We start from the raw sequence: 19,346 nt of genomic DNA, 5'->3' as shown, positions 1-19,346 counted from the left end.
GTGAAATTGAATCCTGGTGTTTTTTCTGTTTTGTTTGGATGAGTCACAGAACGCAGATCTGAGGAATGCCATACAATCCTAATCATTGAATAAAACAGCTGAAAAGTAAGACAGTGCCATATGACCTCAAAAGTGTTAATAAAAAACAGATTACCTGATTTTTTTTAACTACTGTGTCATTAACTTCCCTTATCAACAATGTGTCATAAACTTACTTGGCAATGCCCATACCTTTACAAATACATCAGAGTCTATATTAGCAGAAGTCTTTTTGTGCTGCCAGTCTAAAGAAGGAAATATGCCTTCACATGTGGAATAGATGAGCTGAAACCTTTGCTTTTGGCTGTGGCTCTGTGATGGAGAAGGAATATAACAATCCTTATCTCATGCCTAATCTATCACTATCTTCTGGACTCTATCCTTCTTCAGCCCACATCCTGTTCAAATCTAGAGGTGCGTCTCAATTTGCGTGCTTGTGCACTATTCTACCCCATTTTGTAGTATAAATAGCGTGAGCAGTGTGTTCACACTGAAAATTCCAAAAGAAAGAGTGTAGCCTACTCTAAATACCTGGATGATGCACTAAAAAAGTCAGGAATGTTGGACTCGACAGTCACAGCTTCTCAGACTCTGATGCTGGATGTCAAAATAACATTATACAATACACTATGTAGTGTATGAATTTTATGAATTAAGTGCTTGTGTCTGAGACACAACTTTGGAACAGGGGGTTGTCTCGTGTAAATGTAGAACGAGGCAACAATGAGTTAAAACTTTGAGAATTATACTTGTCATGTACTGTCAGTTAGATACTGTGAATAAAGCAGTGGAAAAATTGATTTAAAATGTAGAAAACTATCAACCTAGCCACGAGATGAACATTGGAATAATATTGTAGTAAAATTAATATACAAGTCCTCCAATGTCACAAAATTGCAAAATTGCACCAGATGCATTTGATTTAAAAAATAGAGCGCAATTCTGTGATGTGATAAAAGAGGCATGGTTTCAGTCAGGAATAGGGTCTTGCCATGGACAACAGCTAATATTAGGAAATATTGCACCTGGTGGCTCAATTGACCAATGAGAATCGAGTATTCCAGAGAGCAGAGTAAAAAAAAATGTTATGCCGTTTGTTTGAGTCACAATTTATTCATAAAGTGTGGAGCAATAGTTTATTAAACATTTTTTATAAATTCCTAGTTAGTTTATATCCTCATTGTCATTGGTCGAAACAGAAATAACTAGGCCTATGTTTTGTATATTCAATCACACCCAAAAATCAACATAGGAACAATGACTGAGGCTTAAATTTTGGTCACAGCTATTAATATTACAGTCGACATGAAATGTAAGTTGCAATAGTCTTTTCATCCCTAGTGTGACATACTGTATAAGTGAAACTGCTGCTCAAACAAGAAAAAAAAATGTCTTGTCTTAATTTTGTCCATCAGCAATTTATTGGACGATTGTGGTTTGCTACAGCTGTGATGTCATGTGAGTGACAGGATGTTCCGCCGTCCCACCAGTAAACACTGGGAAGATATTTTGATTAAAGTTTACGACTAACTACGATTAAAGATGTGCACGAATAAATTATTTTGAATAAATAATTCCTTTAAAAAAAGAAATGTCAATTTGGATTTCATGGTAACTTTAAAATAGGGCACATGAAAACTCTAGATTACAATACGAATATTCTTCTATAGTGTACGTTTGCTTAAAATTGTTATATGCTCAGTACTGGATTAAACATTGTTCAAGCCATTCAAATCCCATTCAAATCAGCATAGTAATATATTTAAGGCTACAAAAAAAATAAGATTTATGACGTATAATCCAAAAGCCAATATTCTAAACTAAGTAAAATAATATTATTTTTAAAGAATAATCTGCCACCAAAGTGTTTACTTCTTCAAAGAGGAGAGTGCCTCCAATAAAAAAAATAGCCACTAGGCAAGGTAAAACGACAGAAGTGCAGAAGTAAAAGCAAATTAAATCAAAGAGGTTTGATGCTTTGGGCAGAAAAGTGAGTAGGCCATCGTAATTCATAAGCGTTTGGTCAAATCAATTCTCCAAATGTAATAGGGTCAATGACAGACATGAAGGTGAACCTGTTGATTCAGTTTACCCTTTGGCAATTCAACATGAAATCTGGTTAGAGATCAGTTTGCACATTAAACCCCCTTACCTGGAAGAAAGGAGAAGCAATGGTGGTTATGGCTTTTTTTGTCCTTGAGAGTGAACTATACTGTTGAAGACTAGCAATACATGTAATTGTTAATTTGTTTGCTCCTGTTTTTGCCCAAAAAGAACCCTGTGTGAATGTTTATGGTGGACTACCTACTGAACATTTTTATTGTAATGCAGAGATTTGTGTGTTTGGCCTCTGTGTTGTTTAAACATACAAATACCAAACGTTAAACTTGCTGTTTGAATACCAGAGACACTGCACAAGTCGTAGCCTGCGTAATGAATCATGTGCCAGTGTACTTTGGGAAAATACACAAATTGTCTAAAAAAAAAAACTAAAAAAAAAGACTGCATCCAACTTTTGCACATCTAACTGATTAAAATGATTTAATTATTCACAAGAGAAAAAAAAGATTGGTATTTTCACTGCAATGAGCCATACACTTCATAATACTATCTGCAGCTGTTCCATATTTGAGTGTATTACCAAGTGAAATGCCTGAATGTTAAATACATTGGACAAATTGATTCTATTGATTGAAACCTGACTCATCCGTGATACTACACATGTGGAGGCTTTTAAATAAATGGGAATTACAGTGATGCGACATGGTGAACATGTAAACAAATCAGTTGTTAGTATGGATTGCAAAACAGCTTCTCTAATGGTTGACATAAATTCTTAGTCAGGTTTGAAGCCATATTGAATTTAACAGGGATCATGAAAACAAGGCTGTGAGCGTGGCATGGTTGTTGGTGCCAGACGGGCTGGTCTGAGTATTTCGCAATCTGCTCAGTTTTATATGTATATACAAACATTCACCTGAAGGATTATTAAGGATAAGGACGGATTTTTATGATATACTAATAATGTGTTTGACCCCCTTTCGCCTTCAGAACTGCCTTAAATCAATGTGGCATTGATTCAACAATGTGCTGAAAGCATTCTTTAGAAATGTTGGCCCAAATTGATAGGATAGCATCTTGCAGTTGATGGAAATTTGTGGGATGCAGATACAGGGCACGAAGCTCCCGTTCCACCACATCCCAAAGATGCTGCCATTTTAGTACATTGTCATGTTCAAGAAACCAATTTGAAATAATTCCAGCTTTGTGACATGATGCATTATCCTGCTGGAAGTAGCCATCTGATGGATGGGTACATGGTGGCCATAAAGGGATGGACACGGTCAGAAACAATGCTCAAGTAGGCTGTGGCATTTAAACAATGCCCAATTGCCACTAAGGGAACTAAAGTGTGCCAAGAAAACTTTCCCCACACCATTACACCACCTCCACCAGCCTGCACAGTGGTAACAAGGCATGATGGATCCATGTCCTCATTCTGTTTACGCCAAATTCTGACTCTACCATCTGAATGTCTCAACAGAAATCGAGACTCATCAGACCAGGCAACATTTTTCCAGTCTTCCACTGTCCAATTTTGGTGAGCTCATGGTTGTAGCCTCTTTTTCCTATTTATAGTGGAGATGAGTGGTACCCGGTGGGGTCTTCTGCTGTTGTAGCCCATACGCCTCAAGGTTTTGCGATTTGTGGCTTCACAAATGCTTTGCTGCATACTCGAAGGGTTCCTTATTCATCGTCTGGTGTCGTTTAAAGCCCTCTGAAGCTGCACTAAAACTCTCATTTGGACCTTGAACCGTTTGGTTCCCAACGAAGTCCATTATATGGAGAAAATCCTGGAATGTTTTCATCATAAACCTTAATTTCTTTTCGACTGAAGAAAGAAAGATATGGACATCTTGGATGACATGCGGGGGTGAGTAAATTTTCAGCAAAACGTTTTTTAAAAATGAACTACTCCTTTAATATCCAATATAGGATATGTATATTGTTCGTTTTTACGTTCTAAATTATATATAAATTATATATTCCCTGTATATAGTCTAAACTATGAATGAAATGTATGTACATTTTTTCATTTCTAATTTCTACATTAAACACAACAATACGCCATCGTATTCACGACTCTCCTATGATTTAAGGCGACACTGCGTGAAATCAGAGTATAAGCTATCAACTGCACTAGCCAGGGCAAGCACGCTTCCAAAAGAAAACAAAAACGTGTAGCTTAAGACAGGAAGTCCATTTCAGTATACAAATTTCATAATTAAAAAAAATATACATATGGTTATAAACAACAAAAAAAGTGTTAATTTAGAAATAAGCACAAGACTCAGTATGCTGTTTTGCACTATTTGTTTCATTAGAATAAAATTACATAGTACTTTGATTTGCAGAGGGTAAGCAAGTCTAAAATGGAGGGGATGTTAATCTCCTGGGAGGAAAAAATGTCCTTTATTTGTCTTTTACTTTCTCATAAGTAATTCATCCTGTAGTGAACAAGCCAAAGTACACAGGGTCAAGCCTGCTGCAGCTGCTGCCAGGAGACACACACATTCCAAAAGGGCAACAACATGCATGACAAGATGCTTCAGTTCACATCCACACCAAAGTAAATGTACATGAAGAGCCGTGATCAAAGCATGTACTCACACAGAATGTGAGGTATACTGTCTCTGTAATCACTGTTGAAAACTCAATGGTTCTTCACAAGCTTGCAATCAACACCAAGGTGGTTTCCAGAGCGCTTGCACTAAACACCTATCAGAGTTGTTTGTCACGAATCATTCATCGTGTGTATCATAGTGTGTTTCATTCATAGTGTGCATCATGCCACGTCTGTTTTAAAATATTTTAGTAATCATTAACAATGAGATTTTCACAGTGAGATCAGATGCATTTCAACTATTTTATTAAACATTCATAAATGAGCATTTCATTAGTATTATTGTCTTTTGCAACACTTAACAACATAAAGGTGCAGTAAGCGATTTCTGAGAAACGCTGTTGATATTTGAAATCACAAAAAGACGGTAATTGTAACACGGTTGCGGGAGAATTAAATGATTCGTGGGACTCCCGCAATATAGAAATGAGTATAAATAAAACATCTAAAACTGAATAAATTGTTATTCATCTGCTGCACAAAAGCAACAAAAACAACTAAAATAAAATAGAAATGATTTACAGGCCAGAGTTTCATAACATGTTTACAGCGGTGAACAATGTAGCCAATCACAGGCATATGGAGATGGTCCTCACTGCGGAACATGAAATCCATGGGGAGGAGTCGGATCCAGATCCAACTCCTCCCACCTTCCATACACCTAAACCTAACCAACTCCGCCCCCTGATCCCTAAACCCAACCCTAATCCTAACCATCTCCACCCCTTGGATCGTGATCCGACTCCTCCCCGTGGATCTCATGTTCTGCATTGAGGTGCTACTGGGCATATGTGTTGATTTCTTGAACGCAATGGCAATTAGAATCATTTAAGATTCAAAACTGACTTTTTGTTCAGTGCTGCATTCTGCATGCCGTTAAATCCTCCGATTATAACAAACAAAGTGTAGAAATTTAATTGTGCAATCAGCTTCATTGATAATAACTGAGATTTGTGATATCGCAATGAAGTGAGATGTCAGCTTTTTAGGAAAGGGAGCGCACTTGCCGTATTCAGTCATGCCAAACCATGCACACAGTAGCCTGTTTGCTTTTGATAAATTAACAGCGGTTTGTGAATGTTAATGCTTTAATATCTGTAGCATTTATGCTGATGTGTAGGTGGCGACACATAGGCTAACTTGAAAGTAGCCTATTTCATGGAGGTACAGAAAAAAAAATCGATTAGTACTTTTATGCGTGCTTTTGTGTGCGGTAGTGGGACGAAACATGAATGTTGCGGGGAGGAGCGGGAAAAGGTAACATATATTTTTGCAGGAGCAGAACTGAATCAGAGAAATACTTTCAACAAGAGCTGCACCATTCATCACAATTTCCATGTAATCGCACTTTAAACCGATTTGGCTTATCACGATTTTGAAATCGCAAAGGCTGCGATTGTTTGTTATTTGGAGCATCCTTCTGTTAGATGATGTGGCTTCTTACACACAAAAAAAAAAGGCAGTCGTGTATTTATAAGACATGTTTAATCAACAATCAAAGTGTTTAAATCTTCTGTTTATTCAGCTAAAGCGATGATGCCCGATAGAAATTTCCTAAAATGATGTACGTTATAGTACTTCAGCGGCGGGGCATATTTGACGTGTGTGTGAGAGCGCCCTCTGGCGTTCAGATGAAGCAACATTTACTACCGCACTGACAAGCTGCGCATAAAAAAATAAAAAATAAAAATAAAAATGGCAAATCGCGTTGCTGTTTCGATGCAATTAATCGTGCAGCACTATTTTCAACAGTTTCTCAGAAATTGCATTCTGCACCTTTTAAACAAACAAACGAGACATTTTTTGTTTTTTAATTTTCCTATGACTTCTGTACTACTTTTGCAATGAGGTTTTGTTATTATTATTGGTTCTTGTATGACATATTGCTTATGATGTTTCTTATTTGTATTTTGCTTTGGATTACAGAGTCTGCTAAATTACTACATTTTAATGTAAATACACACACATGTAAATCTTATAGTAACTAGCAAATCAGAATACTGTCAGGTATAAAACTGTTATTTTTGGTCACGAGTAACTGTATGCATATGAACACACTATTACATTTAAAAAAATATTAAAATAGAAAAGTTATTTTAAATTGTAACAATAGTTAGGTTTTTACTGTATTTTGATACAAAAATGCAGCCTTGGTGAGCATATGACAGTTCTTTCAAATACATAGAAAACTTCTGAATGGTAGTGTATAATACATAACAGGACACAATGTCTATTAATGTAAGGCACAATTAATATGGCCTGGCTCAAGCTCATATTAAATACAAAACTGCTACAGTTCCATGCAAATATAAGCATCTGCCCCAGCTGAAACACATTTATGCAGGTAATGCAAACCTGGAAGGGTTATCATTCAGGACATGTCATATTTATTACATGAGAAACACAAGCGTTTATGATGTTTGGTTACTGATCAGTGCCGCTGTTTGGTGACATCAGGACTTCAGGGTTCACTTCATGGAAGAGAGGCCGAGTCCTGTGTCTCCAAACCACCAGACCCACCCGCACCACTAACACAATACAGACCATCACAAGGAGCACCACTATGGAAAATAAGAGCATGACACTGTAAGCACTGTGAGCACAATGCTTCATTAATATGTAACATATTGCGAGGACTTTCACTTCGTGCATTAATGATGCTATATTTATGCTCAACTACAAATACATGGTCATGGGTGTGTTTATCATTGACTTACCTGAAAATACTGCGTTCCGGCCAGGATCTGCTGCGTCATAATGCTTGCTTAGGCTTCCACTTAGAGCATAGATAATCACAGGGTAAACGGTGAGGATGTAACGGACATGCTTCTCTATTAGGAAGTTTTCAACCGCAAACCTGTAGAAGTTGTTGCAAAGAAATAAAGAATTCTTTAGAAATAGTGTGCTGATCTAATGCCTTTAATCATTTCTTAAATATGGGTCAATGACATAAAAGTGCCCATGATAAAGAAAACGATTTTCTAAAATTTAATTTCAAGAAAGGTTTCAGTTTAATGATTGGTGTGGTGTATGAAAATAAAAAAATACATGAATATATGTGTGTGTGTATATGTTGTACCACACGACAATTACAGTAACCTTGTCTTGTCATAAAAAAGTACAATTTTTCGACCTTTTAGGAGACTAACTCATTATATCATTTCCTGTTTTATGTTTTTAATTTCATGGTCTTTTCATGTTTTATTTTCTGCGAAATGATAATAAAAGTCAAAAATATAAAATTCAAAAAATATTTTTTGTGTCTTCATTATGATATGAGTTGTATCACCTAATGTTTTTGACTTTATGCTTCCCAAAAATATCTTTTAAAATATTTCAGAAGTTAAATTTCATTCAGAACTTAACAAAAGATGTGTATTTAAATTATTGCATGTATAAATTTCATTTTTTTGGAAAAACAAACACGATTACGAACAACAAAAATGTGCTTTATGTCTTTCACCCAATATGACAGAATTTGTAGCAGAAAATAAATGATTATGATTACCATATAATTACTTCCAACAGAAGTATGCATAAAGAAGCTGTAGCAGCATTTGTTGGGGAAACTGATGCCATATCCAGCACAATAGTGAAGTTGAGTAGTGTGGCAATGGTTGTCCATGTTGCATAGGTGGCAATACCATTTTGAACCTGAGGTACACATACATAGCCATTTTAAACAAGTGAATCTGTACTGCACTTAATTTATCTGCTATATTTTAAGTCGGAACTGTGCAATTAAATATGCTACAATTTTAGGTGATATGCCCACCTAAAGAAAAATATAAAATGATGAGTGCCTCTTGTCAAGTGGAATCAAATATGTTCAATGCATACCAACACTATGATGCAAAGAAAGTCTTTTGGGTGGTGCTGTTTCAGCCAAGATCCATGAGTCTGTATACCGACACAAGAGAAGAAGATCAGCAAGTAGTTGGTGAAAGCAATCAGGGCAAGAACCACCAGTGCAGGGATCATCAATCTAAATCAATGAGAAACAAACATGTGACCTCCCGTGACAGACTTTACAAGAAAAAATAAAACACCACACAAAACTCTTATGATTACGCCGAAAACTATGTTGCCAATAACTTACTCTCTATCCCACAAGACAAGCCAGGTGCTGTTCAGAATCATGTTGATGATCCATGAGAGAAAGAATTCAGAGGGCAGGATTGCTGGACTTGAGTACAACCTGAGAACAAATAATTCAGACTAGACTATCAAACCCGAATAATGTCTTTCAAACTGTGTGAATAAGCATAGTGTTGATGTGAGTGGAGTGTGTGTGGTTTGAAGTACCCTCTACAGAACCAGGTCAGGATATATACGTTCATCAGGCAGAGCCAGGAATAAATGACACCCCATATAGAGAAGGTCCATCCTGCAGGAGTGATCTCCGTCTGATATCTGTAGGATATATTTCCAGTGCTGCGCTGAAATGGACCTTGAAAGCCAAAAAAAGAAAGAAGATGTATAACTAGTTATATATCCACAAATAAATGAAAAGAAATTACGTACCTTTTCCTTGTCCCGCGAGCGCGTTGCTAATCAAAGCAGCAATGAAAGCGAATTGAGAAAGGACAATGAGCAAAATACGCAATATCTCGTGGTTCTTCATCTAAATTCTTATCTAAATTCTTCCGTTTTTGAGAAGATGTGATAATTTTGATATTGAAATTGCGCTCGTCTTGCCACGTTGTGAAGTTAGCAAAGTTAGCTACAGTTACACACTATGTGCTAATAGAAACGATGTTAGATTTACGTAATATCTCTGCGTAGAGAGTATGTCGCCCTTCTTTTTGACTGAATTATAGCTAGGACTTTTTAATATACTTTTTTTGCCACTATGAAGAAGTGGCGTCTTTTTAACTTGTTTACGTTACAAAAAGATGCTCTGATTGTGTAAGAGAGCCATCTGCTGGATGGCTACTTCCAGCAGGATAATGCACCACGTCACAAAGCTCAAATCACTTCAAATTGGTTTCTTGAACATGAGTCATGATGACAATGAGTTTACTGTACTAAAATGGCACCCACAATCACCAGATCTCAATAGCATCTGGGATTTGGTGGAACGGAAGCTTCGTGCCCTGGATGTGCATCCCAAAAATCTCCATCAACTGCAACATGCTATGAATATGGGCCAACATTTCTAAAGAATGCGTTCAGCACATTGTTGAATCAGTGCAATACATTATGACTTGAGAGATATACAAATGAGCGTTCCTCAAAAGCCTGATGTATTGAGGCTACATACATTTAAACATTAAGGGGGCATGTAGAATTATATACTATAAAAGAATTATACCTTTTACTTGCTAAAAAAAGAAAGAAATGTGAGCATATCAATCAGGGAGCAGAGTGCAACTGTACAACTGGGACTGACTGAAAGAGATTTGGTTGGGACTGAACAGAGTTCTCTGACCGGTCACCTAACCAGCAGTTCATGCGCAAACCTAAAACAATTTCTCTGATTAACACATCTGATGTGTTAATATTGGTGTGATGTGGTATTTTGTATAAAACAGTCATCTGTCCTGTCAGGTTGGTAAAACAATTGTGCACTGCAGTGCAGAAAGAGTAACAGTCTTTAAAAACCTCTTTGAAACCAAGACACTATTGTCTTGACAATGAAGAATAAAGTTCCAGGTTCGTAGTAATGTACTCTTTGTATAAATATTGGTTTATATATTTTTTAAATAAACCCTTGTTATTACCCTAAAGAGCTATTTATATGTTTTAACCCATTTGTTGTTATAAAGTGATATATGTAGATTTGTTCAGTGATGTTAAAACATATTTGACTTGAATAAAACCAGCTTATTCTCCCTGTGAAGACTTATGTAAATTCATGAAACCTGCACGGCTGGAAACAAGTAGTTGCGTTTCCTCTCACAGCCACGCGAGGGCGGCAACTTACACTGACATTTCTTAAAATAATACCAGTGCCATTGTTTTGTCTTGAGATGGACATCAGTAATTTTTACACTTAAAGGCGCCTTAAATAGATTTATTAAATGTGCTAATTAACCTGAGGCCTAATCCTGGCTTTATTCAAGCCATGTCTGTGAAACCAGACCATAAAATCTCAAATCAAATAACACAGATTAAGAAATTTATCAAATTGATAATCAAAAAGTACTTAAAGTGCAAAAGGTTAAATCTTAAATTGGTTTTAGAGAAATTCACAGCCCATGAAATTGCAATGTTCACCAAAATCTCAAACTGTACATACTGTTTTTATTATGATTGATTTAAAAACCACTGAAGAGAATTAAAAGGAAAGATGTACAAAAAATTATCCCATAACATTATACCCCTTTCCAAGGTTATTCTCCCATTCCGTGGCCTCAAATTCCTATTAAAGTTAATGACCTTAGACCCTGAACCAATGCATTATGGAAAATAATTATTAAGGCATAGGAACATTTAAAATACTGTTGCACATAAAATGAAGTTTGGACTTTGCCTACATAAAAGGCAAAATAACAACACATATCTGTAGTTGTTTGAGAAATTCAAAGCGGTCAAATGTCATTTGACGATGAAGGTAATACTTTCAATAACAAATCTTACATTTAAACATCGTTTAAATGTCTTGAACTGAGAAATAGTTTTGATTGAATCTAAATCTACATCATGGCAATATATGAGGACAACTATTAGATAGTCAATATCTGCTGAAGCATAAAAATGACTACATGACTGATACCTCAATTATTGCAAATACTTTATGTTGTAACAAATGACCAAAACAGATTACATCACAACATGCTTCTGAAAAACAAAAATCCCCCTCAAAATTGAGGGGAAATAAAAATTAAAACGAGTCTCTTTTGCTCCTCAAATGGTTGCATAGAGAAACAAAAAACGAGTCAATCTGAAATGGATACTAAAATAAATAAAAGCATCTTTAAATGGGCAGTTTGGATATTTCCAATAATTAATGCTGACGTTTCAGGCTCCGCTGAAAATGACACATAGTCTAACAATAGGATGTAGGGTTGCATTAAGGCACATAACAAGCAGGTGAGAGGTACGGTGAAATACTGAGGACCAGGAGTCAGCTTTTAGTCTGCTTCCGTTTCAGAATCAGCTCCGCCAGGACTTTATAACGGGACATGCACTCCTCCTGAATAGGAAAAATAGAATCAATTCATCAACTAATACCAAAATCCAACTTTTATGTGCAGATAAATATTAGTTTAAAAAGGACCTATTATTCTCTTTTACAAAGTCTTGATTTTGTTTTTGGAATCCACTAGAATAGGTTTTCAGAAACTCTCTGGGGTGCATTTCCCATACAACGATGTAGCTCGCAACTGTAGTAACATGGCGGACCGTCGCACCCCTGTCATTTGAACCACATTGGTTCAACAATATAGGACTGTCTTGAATGACGTCACTCGCAGGTGGAGAGTTAATAACTTATGATAATTAAATATTTTCCTTATCTCCCAGATGCTACTGTACTGAACATGACACTGTCAGGATTATGTTTTGTTTAGCTGTATTTTCATTCCCATGTGTTTGTTTCTTGTGCTTCAGTTGATTGCATCCTAGTTATGACATTTTCATACTGGCAGTTTAGTTCGGAACGGGGCACGGTTTGCATGAAAAATTCGTTATGTTAAGGTGATACGCAGGGCAACGTTTTGAGCAATGTTGCTGGGGAATCTTGCCAAGCGATTGTTGCTTGGGCACTTTTCAATACATTTCTATCTGGATAATTTAGATTGGTCGTGGGCCCTGTGTCTCATCTGGTTGTGTTGGCCTGTTGACGGCAACATTGCCCAGCAACAATGCTCAAAAAGTTGCCCTGTGTATCATCACCTTTAAAGCTGTCATGCGGACCTGGATTAGACCAAAGCTGCGGGAGAAACCGGTAGGAACAATCGTATGTATTAAAAAAAAAAAAAAAGGTAAACCGTCCTTTGTCTCCTTGGCTATTAATTATGTTAATCATTATATTTCCCTGTGTTTCCTTCAGTTCATTGTTGGTTCTTGTCTGTTCTGTGTGGTTAGTGACATTACATTTATTCATTTAGCTGACACTTTTATCCAAAGCGACCTACAATTGCTATAGACCATTTCACAAGATGTAAGTTTTTTAACACTACATAAAAGCTGGGATAAAATACAACCAACAGAACATTTAAAACTAAATCAAAAAGTTAAACAAACATCTTTAAGATGTTTTCTTTACATGTGAAATAAAGAAAACAGTTACAAACTGAAACAGGAAGTGTTGTTTACATCTTGTGAAATGGTCTATATATGTCAGAGATCGCAACTAGGGGTTGAGTGTTTTGCTCAGGGACACATTGGTGTCTCACAGTGGATTCGAACCCGGGTCTCTCACACCAAAGACATTGCTCTTATCCACTGCGCCATCACCACCCCATCATTCTCTGTGTAATCTCCTGTGTATGTTCTCTGAGTAAATAAGTTGTTGTTTGATAATCTGACTGTTACATGTCATTTTGCTTCATTAATGCTCGATTCATTGCGGATTCCCTCATACACCATACTCTGAAGTTCCCTTGCCCTTCCCTTTTACGCACATGAGCACTCGGTGATTGTTGACATACACACAAACATTTAAATAGAATGAAAGACAAAGAATGTACTGAATGTTGAATTGCTTATTGTGCCCAAGGGCATGATCCATTTAAGTCAACATGGCATTTAAAGAGAAACTATGCTTCTAACCACAGCTTGAGAGTTGTAGTTCCAAATGTTAGTTTGCGATGCTGTTTGCGAACGTTTGTCCGAACTATGGTGTCGGGAGATTCCAAACCATATAACTATGTTGGTAACGACTGAATTTGCGACCATAGTTGGCTAACAATGCTTTCGAGATATGTACCCTCGTTTAATGGGCTTTATGCCCAGCTGCACAACTTCCTGAACTTCAGCCAGCTCCTTGTTTCCTGTCTGCCATTATTGGTCAAATTGATTAATTCAGGTGTGTGATTATTGTTGCCATGACTACTGAGGTCAAGCACACCTGAATTAGACACACCTGAATTAATCAATTTGGCCAATAATGGCAGACAGGAAACAAGGAGCTGGCTGAAGTTCAGGAAGTAGTGCAGCTGGGCATAAAGCCAATTCTGGTTTCTACGAAGCACCTCCTTCCCGAAAAGCACAATCTGCTCTGATTGGTCTTCTGAATCAGTGTGTTGTGATAGATCGTTCCAGAAATGTCACACCACTGTAACCGTGTTAGATCCGGGGTTAGAAAAACAGAGTTTCTTCGACATAGCGACAACCCAGAACTAACGCAACTAAATCAGGTCTCGTCCTCTTTATTTTGCGCATGCCGGGAATTTTCTAAATAATGGATAATGACGACTTGTTTCCAGAACTCAAGACTACAGTCGACGCATTTCAGGGAGTTCAAAAACAGTGCATACTGATATAGAGAATGACTCGTTTTGGAGTGGACTTTGCAGACCTTTTTTTCACACTCAAACAGCAACAGAACACAATAAAAAGGTTGAAAATGTAATACAATACACATAATAGGTCCCCTTTACATGAATTTTCCAACGACTACGAGTGAGAACGTTGATGCCTACCTTGGTCTTTCCAGGCACCACCTTAGCGATCTTGTCCCAGCGTTCAGTGGTGCCTCGTGGGTATTGCTGTAAGGCCAACTCCAAGAGCTTCTGCTGGTTCTGTGTCCAGACATCATCAGCAGCACTGGGTTTTTCTTTGGAGGATGGTGGTTTCTTCTCATCTTCACTGTCTTCATCCACAGCTGTTGGGTCGAAGTCTCGTTGTCTGCGTCCTTTCACCCTCTCCTCCACTGCTCCAGTTCCAGTGTTCCCGGCTGCAGACTTTTTTGTCCTCCTCCTGAGTGCTTTGTTCTCCGAGTCCTCTGCCCCAACGGACTCTCCCGAATCCTCCGGCTGCTGCTGCTGCTCTAAGGGCTGCTCTCTTTGGGTCATCAGACTGTCAGGGACTGTGACAGCTCTGGAGCTCTTTACCATCACTGCACCACCCTTCAGCTCAGAAAGCTTCACCAACCCTGGAACCAGAGACAAAATGGAGAGAGAGAGAGAGAGAGAGAGAGAGAGAGAGAGAGAGAGAGAGAGAGAGAGAGAGAGAGAGAGACATGAGTAAATGTTCTTGATAATATATCAGTTGAATAAAATTCCACTTGCTAGGTTTCATTTTTCTTCAAAATCTTTAAATGAATGAGCAGCTTACCTGAAGTATTGGTCACAGAGTCTTTGACTTGCTTCACTTTTGCCGTCACCTGTATAGAAAAAAAAGTTCTTATTTTAAACAAGACTTTTCTGTATTGTTTTTTTGGTTTCAGTGGCTCTTTACAAAAATCTACTTACTAGTCAAAATATGAACACTGAAAAACCCATCTAATGTGCACATACTGTGTGTACTAATTTGGTATTTATCTTTCTTTTATTAATCCATTTTTAACACCAGTACATTTATTATTATCATCATCAATGTTGAATTATTTTTTTTTTTGCTGTTTTATATTTTTGTGGAAACCATGATCCATTTTTCAGGATTTTTTGATAAACTCAAAAGAACAGCATTTATTTGAAATAGAAATCGACAGTAACATTGTAAATGTTTTTTTTTTTTTTATCAATTTAAAGTATTCTTGCTTAAAGTAATAATTTCTGCCTCAAACCTTTGATTTGTAGTGTATTTGTTCGTGTGTGAACAAAACTAAACAGTCAGGTGACACTGCTATCTGTATCTACCATTTAAAATGCACAAAACTGTTTTGAAATATTTTTATTTAACAAATTATTTTTTTCACAGATTTAGTTAGGGCTTTTATGCAACACTGATTAAATTTCACATAATATATCAGAATTATCCCTGCTATCAGCATACCAATAGTCATAACTATGCTAATTATAGACTCACCTCATTTACTGATCTGCCTAGCTCATGTGCAATCTTCTCCCATCGGCCTGGCGTTCCACCAGGAAACTTGGCCATACAGCGAGAGAGCTGGCTAAGAGCCTCCTCCGTCCACTCGTGAACCTTCAATCATCACCAGCCATTGGTTATTGCACTACTTGCATTTTAAATCAACGTTCTTTCAACAGACACAAAAAAGTACCACCTTCTTCTGCGTTTTTTTGTTTTCTAACCAGTCATCCATTTGATCTTCAATTTCTTCAATGGACGTTCCCTGATCATATGTTGGCACGAAAGCTGCATTTGTACTGGGTTCATAGACTGGAAACTCCACTTTAGGTTTCTTCACCTTGGGTCGTTTTTCTTCTGCAGAACAAGATTGGCCAGCATCACATATTATTAAAGGTCACAGTCACAACTGAATCTAATTAATCGATCACAACTAATTATGTGCAACGTATGACTGTATTATCATGATCTTACTCTGCTGCATTTCCTGTTCTGCCAGAGCCTCTGCCTCCTTCTCTTTTACTTTCATTTCCTTATAATCTTTATAATACTGCTTCACATCCTAAAATACAACATACCATACGGTCGTGATCACAGTTGTATATATGCTTGAATTTTGAAAACACTGTTCAAAAGCCTCAAATCTGGTGGAACAGTACCTGTATGATATGAGGAAGAGACTTCACTGAATAGTACAACCAGATGCTTAACTTAAGAGGCAGAATGTCATGCCAGTGTGGCCTGTCAGATCTAAAAAAAAAGGAAGCAAATATATACAAGTCTGACTAGCAGTGTTAACATCTCTTCTTTAAGAAAGCATCTGGTGTTTTTAGGTTACCTCTCATTTTTGTCCTGTCCTAAGGACTTAACCTCCTCTGCTGTCTTACTGCTTTGCTTCTTCTTCTTCTCTCTCTTCTTCCTGCTCAGAAGTTCATCCTGAAAAGAATTGACACGGCAGCTCTCACTAAGCAAGCTGATATAAATGTAGTATTTCAGCTAATATTACATGATGACGACACTGCTATACAACGATTCATCACTTACCAACTGCTTCTCAAGGTAGATGGACCATATAACTGCATAGTGACCAACAGTCAGAATGAGGAAGAGGAGGAAGCCCAACTCTCCATTACTCATCTTCCTAACACGTCGATAGTAGAAGACAGGCTGTCTCCAATCTGGCAGCCCATTAACCAGGATGTCATCATACCTGTGAAGGCAGTAAGAAACTACAAAGTAAAATCTATTTTTAAAAGACTTAAGCAAATGTAATATACAGTTCATTTAGCTATAAGGCCCCTCCCCTATGGCACTCTCCTCCTCTCGATATTCGTAATAATGATAGTTTGCATATTTTCATATTTTTACCCAGGCTTTTTTATTAACTGTATTTTACTGTATTTATGATGCATGTGCTGTTAAGTTGTTGTATTTTGCAATGCTAATGGGTTGGGTTTTGTTTATTGTTTTTTTTTTTTATTCTTTTTACTGTTTGCTTGAAAGCTGACCTTGGGGGTTATGAAAGGCACCATAAAATAAAATGCATTTACACTTCACTGCATTATTATTTTTAAATCAAATTTAAGGCTTTTAACACTGTTTGAGAATCAATGGTGTAGGATGAATAAGAATCTCAAATAAGAATGAATAAGAAGCTAATAAGAATCTCACCTTTGTCTTCTTTCCTCATCCTTGAGAACTTCGTAAATGGCAACCAACTAGTAAGAAATGACAAAGAAGATATTTCAAACTGAATTCCAAAATATATACAGAAGCAAGCAATCAAAATGATCAACATCAAGCCAAAGAGTACTTTCATTCACGCTTAACAAAACACCTACCTGTCGAAACTGGTTTTCTGCATCTTCATCTTTGTTTTTATCTGGATGTAATGTAAGCGAGAGCTTTCTATATGCTTTCCTGATCTCAGGGGAGGACGCATCCTGTTAGAAACAGAATCAGGAACATGTTGCAGTACATGTTATAAGTATATGTAATAAAAATCATCACATAAGATAATTTTGGTAGCATAGACAGTGTGATTGGATTGCCTTTGGTGTTTCAGGCAGAAATAGATAACAGTCACTAGCAATTAAATCAGCATTTGATTGGCTTCCCTACATGAAGAATAAAATTACTACCAATAAACATACTGTATTGTAAGGAATATCAACTGGAATATGCAGCTCAAACTGGCAGCTGTATCTTACACTGTTTTCGACTAGCAACAGCTACCAGCTGATCATATCAGTGTGGTTAAAGATGTTTTTTGGAGCATGGTAGCTGCTTTTTCAGCATGAACTAACTAATAACCATATTAGACCAGATGGAAACTAGCTACCAGCTCCTAAACAGAACCACAATATTTTTGTTTAGCGGAGAATTAGCATAATTAATTTTCTTCTAAATGCATTGACAGTTAATTCCTGTAATGTACAGATATAGCAGCGGAATTTGTTTCATGTAAGTTATCTCCAATTCCCCATATGATATCTGAATCGCGGTAAAGGAAAGAAAGTGAAACCAACTGTTTTTTTTTTTTTTTTTTTTTTTTTACGCGTAGAGGTTATGATAATAAAAGCTCGGGCTCTTCGATACCATTTAGCAACTGAATGGCGAAACTAAAGCAGGGCGATAAAACAATCGTTTATGTGCTGAGCAATGACACGTCACGTTGTGTTGTATAGGCCCACAGCCTGGAGGTTTCTTTGTCAATGCCCACCGCCGTCCAGGTTCTGCAGGAGGCAGAGTCCGTCTACAGCTACCCTAAGTCGGGGGGCATATTTGTGAGGCCGAAGAGAGCTATTCAGCTAATGGTTACATTGATAAGATTGCAATCACTGTAAACACACAACGATAAATCGACGTCGGTGCGCTGCAATGTTTCAAGTTAATCGCATTTACCGACAACGTTTGAATGACCCGAGTTAAAAGGCGTGACAAATTTGAATTACGAGTATCATCAAGTTGATCTTACCTGATTAACCGAGAGAAATTCGTAGAAGGTTTGGGGGATTTCCTCTACTAGATCGAAAAGCTCCAGATCTGCGTCCCATGCTAATGTTGGCAGTGGCTGAATAACGAACAGCCCGGAGAACAACACAAACGTAAGGATCTCGGGCAAAGCCATTGCTGAAAGTTTGATATGTTTTCGAAGGTTTACTACACACTATCCATTCGGAAACCTTGGTTTTGAGACGCCTTTAGCATAACTTCCCGTCGTTCGGCTCAGACGGGCCCATAGCTCGAGCTCTGCCTGCTGTACGTACACGTTTCACATGCAGCCGCCACAGCACGAGCCAATAAGCGTGGAAGCTTCAGTGTAGTGACATGGTGCGTGATCGTGTCATGTCCATTCTTACCATGACAGTATGCTACTTTCACGACCCCTAGCATTTCAATTTTTGAGGTAGCCTATATATTATTTCATAATAGTATCAGGTGAGCATTATAGGCTATACCGGTAGATGCGTGGCAGTGTTTTTTTACTCTCTCCCAAATACAAAAAAAAAAGATTATCTCGGTCATTTTCGTTCCAGGCTTTCCCACGTCGGCTATCTCTTTGGTATTTTCCTTCATTGTAAAAGAAGTGATGTCACCAGCAGAAAAGTGTATTAGGCCTATTCTTTTCACAAATTTATTTTGTGATTGGAGAGAAAGAATGGTACCCATGTAGACTAACGCTGTTTGTTATTCTCTC

General features: G+C 37.4%; 2 protein-coding genes across 2 annotated transcripts; both read right to left on the bottom strand.

The window, feature by feature from the left end:
* Positions 1–4,398: 4,398 nt before the first annotated feature.
* On the bottom strand, positions 4,399–9,660 carry LOC120482945 (uncharacterized). Its single transcript, XM_039677710.2, has 7 exons — positions 9,248–9,660; positions 9,029–9,173; positions 8,823–8,921; positions 8,564–8,708; positions 8,232–8,377; positions 7,441–7,580; positions 4,399–7,284 (listed from the first exon to the last, which is right to left on the bottom strand). Exons 1-7 carry the CDS (start codon positions 9,345–9,347, stop codon positions 7,148–7,150), a joined length of 912 nt encoding a protein of 303 aa, XP_039533644.1. The 5' UTR covers positions 9,348–9,660; the 3' UTR covers positions 4,399–7,147.
* A 1,782-nt stretch (positions 9,661–11,442) lies between these two features.
* Positions 11,443–19,008, bottom strand: dnajc1 (DnaJ heat shock protein family (Hsp40) member C1). The gene is made up of 12 exons (XM_039677702.2): positions 18,624–19,008; positions 17,488–17,589; positions 17,318–17,364; positions 16,691–16,856; positions 16,485–16,582; positions 16,306–16,396; positions 16,121–16,208; positions 15,843–16,003; positions 15,641–15,760; positions 14,948–14,996; positions 14,314–14,765; positions 11,443–11,861 (listed from the first exon to the last, which is right to left on the bottom strand). Exons 1-12 carry the CDS (start codon positions 18,774–18,776, stop codon positions 11,793–11,795), a joined length of 1,596 nt encoding a protein of 531 aa, XP_039533636.1. The 5' UTR covers positions 18,777–19,008; the 3' UTR covers positions 11,443–11,792.
* Between the last annotated feature and the right edge of the window lie 338 nt (positions 19,009–19,346).

Source organism: Pimephales promelas, chromosome 5, assembly GCF_988280905.1.
Source record: "Pimephales promelas chromosome 5, fPimPro1.hap1.1, whole genome shotgun sequence".
Classification (NCBI taxonomy): Eukaryota; Metazoa; Chordata; class Actinopteri; order Cypriniformes; family Leuciscidae; genus Pimephales; species Pimephales promelas.
The sequence above is the reverse complement of the archived record's forward strand: the minus strand, read 5'-3'. Positions and strand labels throughout refer to the sequence as shown.